Raw genomic sequence first — 9,669 nt, 5'->3', positions numbered from 1 at the left:
CCACGAGATGTGAATAAATGAATATCATATTTAAAAATTCAACCTGCAGTGTTTCCAAATTTGGTTGACTTGTATGCATTGCTTCCCTAAGTGAGTGGGGAGTCATGTCTTCAGTACAAAAAATAACATAAAAGAATGAATATTGAAACACAAAACAGAGATCAATGACGGACAACTTATCCATATTTACTCAGTTCCATCACATCTTTGTTGAACAGGAATACTCATTACATCACATCTAATCTACTTAACATGGAATCATTTTAATCAGGCCTGATGCAAAGTCTAAAAGAACAAAACCACAACAGCAATTATGATGTTAACAACAAAATGCTTTTACTTGAATGGAAAGGCATGAAAAAAAATATAAACATTAGAAAACATTTGTGAAATTCTTGCAGCCAGAACCTGAAAACTGTTCAAGCATTCTTTAAAAGATCTTTTCCTTTTTTTGCCATATAAAATGTAAAATTAAATTAAAAAAATGCGTAACAATAAGTCCAGAATGCAAACCCTTTATATTGAGAACACACAAAAGAAAGATAGAAGTGTTCAGGCATCATACACAAGCATAAGGAAATATTATATGGAGTCATGGGGTTAAATGCTCAAACCCTTCCCCTAAAACAAAAAAGCAAACACTTTTAAGTACTAATAAACTGATAACATACTAAAGAAGGATAAAGAGTGGCTCTACTCTAATCACCATAGGCAGCAATTTTGTCCATGATATTTCCTAAGACCTTCTTGGACTCTCCAAGCAACTTGATGCTTATGTTCAGCTTCTCGCGTTTACCAGCAACTGAGGGCGATTCTTCCAGCATTCTTTCTATTGCACCTCCATGATTACTAATCAACTCGCTAATGATCTCCTTTTCCATCTCCTTGTTCACAAGATTTTGAACACTGAACTGCAAATGCAGAGCCATAGAATCAACCAATCTCCTCAACACAATCTTCCAGTAAGCAGTCATTCTCATCTTCAAGTCAAAAGCTTGGTGCAGAACATTCTGATATGCTCTGATATCCCCAACTTCAACCACTCCAATACCTTTAATCTCTGCCTTAGAATACCCTTGCGTCAGGATTGTTTTCCTGAATGTATCCTGTGTCTCCATGAGCTTGTTCCATTCACTCATGTAGTCAGGATTGCAAGTGTAATCTGTCATCTTCTCCATTTGAACCATTTCTATAACCCAACTGATAGACTGCTCTTTCATTTTGGATATAAGGTTATGGCCTGCTCGTCTGGTAGATAACTGAAGCTGGAAGTAATTCTCAGAGTGATGCATCAAAACAGACACTACCACACTTTCAATGTAAGCCCATATTTTTTCAACGAAATCGATAGGCATTCCTGATATCCCCTCAACTTTTCTCTGCAGAATACTCAGGAAGGCAGTGCGAGGAAGGAAATTTGGCAGTTCAATCCCTATGGATTCCTCAAGAACATTAATCTCCTCCATCAGGAAGTTCCTTCTAGGGTCACTTTCAGGGCAGTTATGAAGTTCAGTGGAGTAACGGTTGAGCATTTCAACAAATCTAGCAGTACAATGCATATGATGATCATCAAGGTACTCATCAAACTCTCCTCTAATTAGGATTTTCCTGAGAGACTCCTTGGCTGATCCGACAATGCCCATGAAAGCTGTCATGACTTCAGCAGGAGAGGAAAGGGTCTTAGGCATCCTATTCAGCTCTGAAATGCTTGCATTCAGCTTTTCATTAATCTTTCTCACTATATCTGGCAAGCACCTGGCTATGATAGTTGCTTGAATTTGAGTCAGTTTTTGAGCCAGAACTGGAATACCCACCATAGATTTACCAATCCTGGAGAGAAGTGGATGATTTCTGAACAATTTAGCTTCTTCCTCTCGCGCATCTTCATAAGATTCATCACCAATTCGATTCCTTACACAGACATAACCGAGACCTATATTCACATCATCTGCAGTAACCTTCTCAAGCAGCCCTTCAGGTGCCTTGTCAGACTTGGTGACCACGGCAAGAGTTCTCTCACCAGTCTTGTCCACTTGCTGTGACATCCTAATGGATTCACAAGTGGGAAAATCCACAGTTGCAGATAAAACATTAAGAATGATACTCTCTTCAGGCCTTATATACTCCATGATAATACCTGCAATCTGCTCGTAAATATCCGCGGGCTGACCATGAACAGGAACTCTAGTGATTCCAGGGAGATCAATCATTGTAAGATCAGGAACACCTTTTTTTTTCACAACCAGAGTTAATGGAGTGTTTGATATGCCCTTTCCATCACCTGCAATCTCATCAGTGGCGACATTAATTGCATCTGCAACGCGGGCTTCATCAGTGTGTACTATTTTGCCATTGAACTCCAAGAAAAGCTCTGATGTGAGAGATGGGTGGTGCTGCAGCCTCATTACAAGGGGCACTCTGGTGCAAATGCCCTGGCCACGAGGAAGGTTGATACCGGCTAGTGATTCAAGAACGCTGGATTTGCCGGAAGATTGATCCCCAACAACAACGATGGTGGGAAGCTGTATACCTTCTTTCATGACCTTGAGGTGCCTTAGCTTATCAACTGCATCAAGAAGTGGACGAATATGATCGTTGTAAGATGATACGATGGGTACATGGGTTTCCATATTTGCATCTTCTTCTTCATTAACGACAGCAAGTGAATCCTCTACATATTCTACAAGCTCTTGACCATTTTCGTAAGAACCCATTTTCTGGGAAAGAAAGAGAGAGAAAAGGAAAATTAGAAATTTTGGTTTTAGAGCTCAAAGAAAAACCAAGGGAGAGAATTAGAGAGGAATTAATTGGATGACTTGAAACTGCGTGGGATGTTGTTCAAATGAAGTAGGAGGAGAGAATTTATAGAGAAAGTGAAGGAGAGGAACAGTGCTACGCTATTATTATTATTGTTATTGTTATTAGATTTTTTTTTTTTTTTTTTTTTATGATTTCAATAGCAACAAACTGACTGAGATTTGCTCGATAAAGCGAGAATGAAAAGAAGAAAAAACTCGGTGGGAAGTGTCACGACCCAAAATTCTTAATCATGATCCGTGCATAATTTAAGTATTCTTAAATTATGTAAGTCTTATCAGAATATCTTGAATGAATATATTGTCATTTACTAATCCAAAAAATAGATAAAATTTAAATAAATAAAATGCTGAATAAACATCATAAATATCTCATAGGTAAATTAATGAGTCTCTACAGATTTCAATAAAACTTAAACTGTTCAATAAACTAAACTAATTATTAGCCCGAGAAAATATGAATTCGGGCGTACCATGAGAACAAATCAAAGTTGTCCCTCTCCAAAAAATGGACCGAATATTTAGGTCAGCTGCAAAATTCTATTGATCTGAAACAGATAACAGACAAAGAAAATGTGGTTTGAGCTAGATGCTCAGTGAATGATAATTATAGCACACAACGGAATAGGAACAGGCAGACGCTTGATTAATTTCACAATAAATTTTTTATTCAATAAAATCATGCTCATGCTGTCAAAATCATTAATAAAATAACTTCATAAAACATATATATAAAAGAAATTCATTCAATAAAAATTTTATGGTACAGTGCACCAGGGTGATGATACCCCACATCACCAAAGGCCAGATGGTAAGCGCGCTACCAGATATTAGATACCTTCCTCCTCCTTCACAGATATCAATGTATATGATACTAATGCAAACCATAAACTGCAATGATGCATGACTCGACAATGCAACCTAATACCGTGATAGTCCACACGGCGAGGCCAAATAACAGAAACAGATACTGGGCACAGGTACCAATTCAAAATAGAAAATCAATTTATACAGATCAATCAAAATCAATAAAAAATTTCAGATAGCAAATAATAACTGATAGTACAATTCCAATAGTGTATTTCAATAGTTTCAGAGAGTCAATAAAATCAAATCAATCTCAAATCAATTCAGTAACACATCGGTAAATTTATAGTCAAATATCAATAAATATAAATACATTAATGGCCTGTTCCCGGAATCCTAACGGGTCTAATGCAGAGATAGTTGACAAAATTAATTATTTAATCAAAATCGAAATAACATTCAATAATAAAATAAAACTCTAGAAAATCACATATAAAATAATTGTTAAAATACTAATTTAAAATTTCATTTAATAACAAACTTAACGCTAAGAAATTTTAAAAAGGGCTAAAACGGTGCCATGTACTATAATTATCACTCACCTAGAACCTCCAAGACAATAGTTATTTCAATGGAAAAGAGACAATTTCAATTGACTGATTAAATATTCGAATCTCCTACACACCCAAAATATTAAAAAAAATATCAAACAATAATAAAATAAAATAACTTATATATATATACACACACACGCAGGGACATGGACGAACAGGGGGATAAAAGTTATATATATATATATATATATATACACACACACACACACACACACACACACACGTGTAGGGACGTGGACGAATAGGGACACTTCCAATTAGAGACGTGGATGAACAGGGACGCTTATATATATAATCTAAATTCAAAGTTATCGTTTCACAGTAATTATGATCAACCCAATTCAATACCAATGATCAAAGAAAAAAAAAAATTTCTAGGGTAGTTGTAACAAATCAATGAAAGAAAATAAAATCAAATTCACCCATTATTGAATAAAGAATGGGAATTTTTACCTTGAAAAAAGAATCGAAGGTGATGAATAGAGAAGTAAAAATTTATGGATTCTCTGCGCACATCAGATTATAAAAAGTAAATTTATATATATATATATATGTACATATATAATAATAATTTAAGAGATAATAAAAATAACTGTTGAGAGTATTTGATAGGAAAAGTAGGTGACAAACAGGTTTTGAGAGCAAAGTTTAGCAGAAGAGATTATCAGGGTATATATATATATATATATATATTTCAAGAGTTCTATTAGGTGTAGAATGGGATAAGAGTTATTATTGAACTGAGTTGTTCAGATTGCAGATATATATTTTATTTCAAAAATAATATATATATCTAAAAATAATTAAGCAAACCATCCAATAAAAAATATATATATTTTTTATAAATATATTAAATTATTGTAAGCTAATTAAAATAAAATAATAATAAATAATAAATGTATATGGGTTTCCACATACTTCCCCCCTTAAAAAAAATTCGGTCCCCGAATTTGAATAGACAAAATTCTAACCTGAAGAATTAAATAAGTTGGGATATTTGGCTCGCATTTCAGATTCTACCTCCCATGTGGCCTGACTACTTGAGTGATTATGCCACAAGACTTTGATCAAAGCCACTTCCTTAGACCGGAGTTTCCTAATTTGTCGATCTAAAATCTTTACTGGTTGCTTCTCATATGACATATCATCCCTAAATTGCATGGTTTGAGGTTGTAAAACATGAGATGGATCTGGTACATACTTCCTAAGCATAGAAATATGGAAAACTGGATGTACATGTGCAAAACCAGGTGTAAGGGCTAAACGGTAAGCAATTGCTCTAATTATCTCCAAAATTTCAAATGGACCAACAATACGAGGGCTAAGCTTCCCTTTCTTCCCAAACCTCATGATTCCTTTCATAGGGGAAACTCTCAGAAATACATGATCACCAATCATAAATTCTACATCTTTACGCTTAGGGTCAGCATAACTTCTCTGTCGACTTTGAGCAGTCAAAAGTCGATCACGAATTAGTCGAACCTTCTCTGAAGTTAATTGTATCAACTCTGGTCTAGTAAGCCTTCTTTCTCCAACTTCATCCCAACAAACCGGTGACCTACACTTTCGACCATATAATGCCTCATATGAAGCCATCTCTATACTTGCCTGATAACTGTTATTATAAGCAAACTCCACTAAAGGCAAATGATGATCCCAAAAGCCACCAAAATCCATAACGCATGCAGGAAGCATGTCCTCTAATGTCTATATGGTCCTTTCTCACTGTCCATCCGTCTGAGGGTGAAGAGCAGTACTAAAGTCTACTCGTGTTCCTAAAGCTTCTTGGAATTTCTTCCAAAATCGAGAAGTAAACTGAGTACCACGATCTGAGACAATGGAAACTGGAACTTCATGAAGACTAACAATCTTGTTTATATACAACTGTGCAAGTTTAGCAAAGTCATATGTAGTCTTCACAGGAAGGAAATGAGCAAATTTTGTCAATCTGTCCACTATCACCCAGATTGCATTGTAACCACCTCGTGTACTAGGTAAACCCACAACAAAGTCCATGGCAATATGCTCCCACTTCCACTCGGGAATAGGCAATGGCTGAAGTAACCCAGATGGTCTCTGATGTTCTGCCTTAACCTGCTGACAAGTCAAACATTTAGCAACAAAGTCTGCAACATCCCTCTTCATGCCACCCCACCAATAATGCTCCCTTAAATCACGGTACATCTTAGTTGAACCTGGGTGTACTGTGTAAGCAGAATGGTGTGCCTCCTCCATGATTTCTCTTCTCAACTCATCAACATTGGGGACATAAAGTCTAGTGCCATAATGAAGAACTCCATCATCATTTAACATGAACCATTGAGCTTGGCTTTGATGAATACTATCTATAATCACACATAGCTGAGAGTCCCTCTTTTGAGCAGCCTTAATTCTATCAATCAAGATAGGCCTAACTCGAAAATGTGCTAAGAATGATCTAGCTATGATTTCAAACTCTACTCCCTGATCTAGCAACCCATGTAATTCACCAATCAGAGGCCTCATCTTGGTAGATATATGGGCTAAACTACCAGAAGACTTCCTGCTTAGAGCATCAGCCACTACATTAGCTTTTCCAGGATGATACTGTATAGTGCAGTCATAATCCTTCAGCAATTCTACCCATCTCCTTTGCCTAAGATTAAGATCACGTTGGTCAAATATATATTTTAGACTTTTGTGGTCAGTGAAGATTTCACAAGTCTCACCATACAGATAGTGCCTCCAGATTTTTAAAGCAAAAATTACTGTAGCCATTTCCAAATCATGAGTTGGATAATTATGTTCGTGCCTTTTCAACTGACGAGAAGCATATGCAATAACCCGTCCATGTTGCATCAAAACACATCCCAAACCAATCCTAGAAGCATCACAATATACTACATAACCCCCTAATCCAGATGGAAGGGCTAACACTGGTGCTGTAGTTAAACGAGTTTTAAGCTCCTGAAAACTTTTTTCACAAGCCTCAGACCACTAAAATTTCACATTCTTCTGTGTCAACTTAGTTAAAAGTGCTGCAATACGAGAGAAGTCTTGAACAAACCGTCTATAATACCCTGCTAAACCCAAGAAACTACGAATCTCTGACACAGTTGTGGGTCTAGGCCAATGAAGCACTGCCTCAACTTTCTTCTTATCAATGCACACCCCATCCTTAGATACTGTATGGCCTAGGAAAGCCACACTATCTAACCAAAACTCACATTTTGAGAACTTGGCTTATAGCTTGTGTTCTCGTAAGGTCTGAAGGACAATTCTCAAATGCTGCTCATGCTCCTCCTTACTCTTTGAGTACACTAGAATGTCATCGATGAACACTATAACAAATTGATCTAAGAAAGGCTTGAAAACTCTATTCATGAGATCCATAAAAGCGGCTGGAGCATTGGTAAGACCAAAAGACATTACAAGAAATTCATAGTGTCCATACCTAGTCCTAAAGGCGGTCTTAAGTATGTCTTCTTTCTTGACCCTCAATTGATGATACCCAGATCGAAGATCAATCTTGGAAAAATACTTTGCACCTTGAAGTTGGTCAAACAGGTCATCTATGCGTGGAAGAGGATACTTATTACGCACAGTTACCTTATTCAATTGCCTATAATCAATGCACATTCTCAAAGACCCATCCTTCTTTCGTACAAATAACACAGGAGCACCCCATGGAGAAACACTAGGGCGAATAAACCCCTTATCTAGTAGGTCCTGTAGTTGCTCCTTCAACTCCTTAAGTTCTGCGGGTGCCATACGATAAGGTGGCATAGATATGGGCTCAGTTCCAGGAACTAAGTCTATACCAAACTCTACCTCTCGCTCCGGGGGTAAACCTGATAAATCTTCTGGAAACACATCAGGAAACTCCTTAACCACTGTAACATTCTCCAAACCTGCACCTTCTACCTGAACATCTCTAACATAAGCTAGATACCCTTTACACCTCTTTCGCAATAATCGTCTAGCACTCACTACGGAGATAAGATTACTAGAGGCTATACTGCGATCTCCCTGAAATTGAAATTCTGCCTCCCCAGGAATTTTAAAGAGTACAACTTTATTATGACAATTTAATAAAACGTGATAAGTGGCTAACCAATCCATGCCTAAAATCACATCAAACTCAAACATATCCAAAGAAACAAGATCTGCAGCTAGTTCCCTATCTCCAATGTGAACTATACATCCCTTATACACCATATCAGTGTTTATTGCATCCCCCATAGGTGTTGATACAGATAAAGGATACTCTAACAAAGTAGGTGGTGTACTAAATCTCATGGAAAAGTATGGAGAAACAAAGGAATGACTGGAACCAGGATCAAACAGTACTCTAGCATCAAATGAGCAAATAGGAAGTGTACCTGTCACTACTGCATTAGATGCCTGAGCATCCTGCTGAGTCAAAGCAAAAACTCTAGCTTGACCTCTACCACCAGATGTCTGTCCCTGAGTTTGAGCAAATCCTCTACCACCAGAACCTCTACCACCCTGTCCACGACCACCAAAACCCTGACTTCTACCACTATACTGTGAAACTGGTTGAACCTGAGAGGGAGCAGAATGTGTTGCTTGACCAGCACCCTGAGTTGTCTCACTAGTAGGACAGTCCTGTCTACGGTGTCCCAGCTGTCCACAACCAAAGCATGCTCCAGTGACCCAATGACAAGTGCCCTTATGTGGCTTACCACAATGCTGACAAGGAGTGGTAATAGGCTCAGTGCTAATCTGGTTATACCGAGCATTCCCTGCATGTGTCCTCTCGCCACGCCCCCGACCAACCTGCATTGATGTGCCCTATTGCCAATTGTAGACTGAGAACCTTGCTTATTATCCTGATAAGAGCCCTGATGACTCTGTCCTCGGTTAAATTGATTACCTTGACTATCTTTCTTAAACCGCTTGCGCTGCTCACGAGCCCAACGTTCATCATCATACATCTCCATCTGTCTAGCCTGATCAACCATCTCCTCATATTTAGGTAGTCGTAAAGGAGCTACACGATCAATTAGCCTGTCTCGTAAGCCCCTTTCAAACCTGCGAGCCTTCTTCTCCTCATTTGGAATCAAATGTTTACCAAAATGGGATAATTTGGTAAACTTCATCTCATACTCAGAATCGCTATTTTACCTTGCTTCAAGGTTTCAAACTCCAAAGCCTTAGCCTCTTGAACACTAGGAGGGAGAAATCGCTCTAAGAAGAGAGAGTGAAACTCAGGCCAGAGGATAGAACCTTCAGGTCGCCCATTCTTCTTAGAGATATACCACTCACGAGCAACTCCCTTAAGCTGATTTCCTGCCAACATCACCATCCTAGCACTACTGCAACCCATAGTGTCATAACACCTCTCCATGTCATCTAGAAAATCTAAGGGGTCAGCTAATGCATCCTCTCCAGTGAACTCCTTTGGTTTTAGCTTGAGAAAGTCTGTAGAG

At 37.9% G+C, this 9,669-nt stretch overlaps 1 protein-coding gene and 1 pseudogene across 1 annotated transcript; both read right to left on the bottom strand.

The window, feature by feature from the left end:
- Positions 1–495: 495 nt before the first annotated feature.
- LOC110665652 (dynamin-related protein 4C) lies at positions 496–2,939 on the bottom strand. Its single transcript, XM_058144629.1, has one exon. It carries the CDS (start codon positions 2,712–2,714, stop codon positions 699–701), a length of 2,016 nt encoding a protein of 671 aa, XP_058000612.1. The 5' UTR covers positions 2,715–2,939; the 3' UTR covers positions 496–698.
- A 4,270-nt stretch (positions 2,940–7,209) lies between these two features.
- On the bottom strand, positions 7,210–9,022 carry LOC131178460 (uncharacterized; annotated as a pseudogene).
- Positions 9,023–9,669: the final 647 nt, after the last annotated feature.

The sequence above is a fragment of the Hevea brasiliensis genome, chromosome 3, assembly GCF_030052815.1.
Source record: "Hevea brasiliensis isolate MT/VB/25A 57/8 chromosome 3, ASM3005281v1, whole genome shotgun sequence".
Classification (NCBI taxonomy): domain Eukaryota; kingdom Viridiplantae; phylum Streptophyta; class Magnoliopsida; order Malpighiales; family Euphorbiaceae; genus Hevea; species Hevea brasiliensis.
The sequence above is the reverse complement of the archived record's forward strand: the minus strand, read 5'-3'. Positions and strand labels throughout refer to the sequence as shown.

What these genes read in the sequence shown, in the direction of transcription:
- LOC110665652 (XM_058144629.1), bottom strand. Translation starts at nt 2,714, where the DNA reads ATGGGTTCTTACGAAAATGGTCAAGAGCTTGTAGAATATGTAGAGGAT.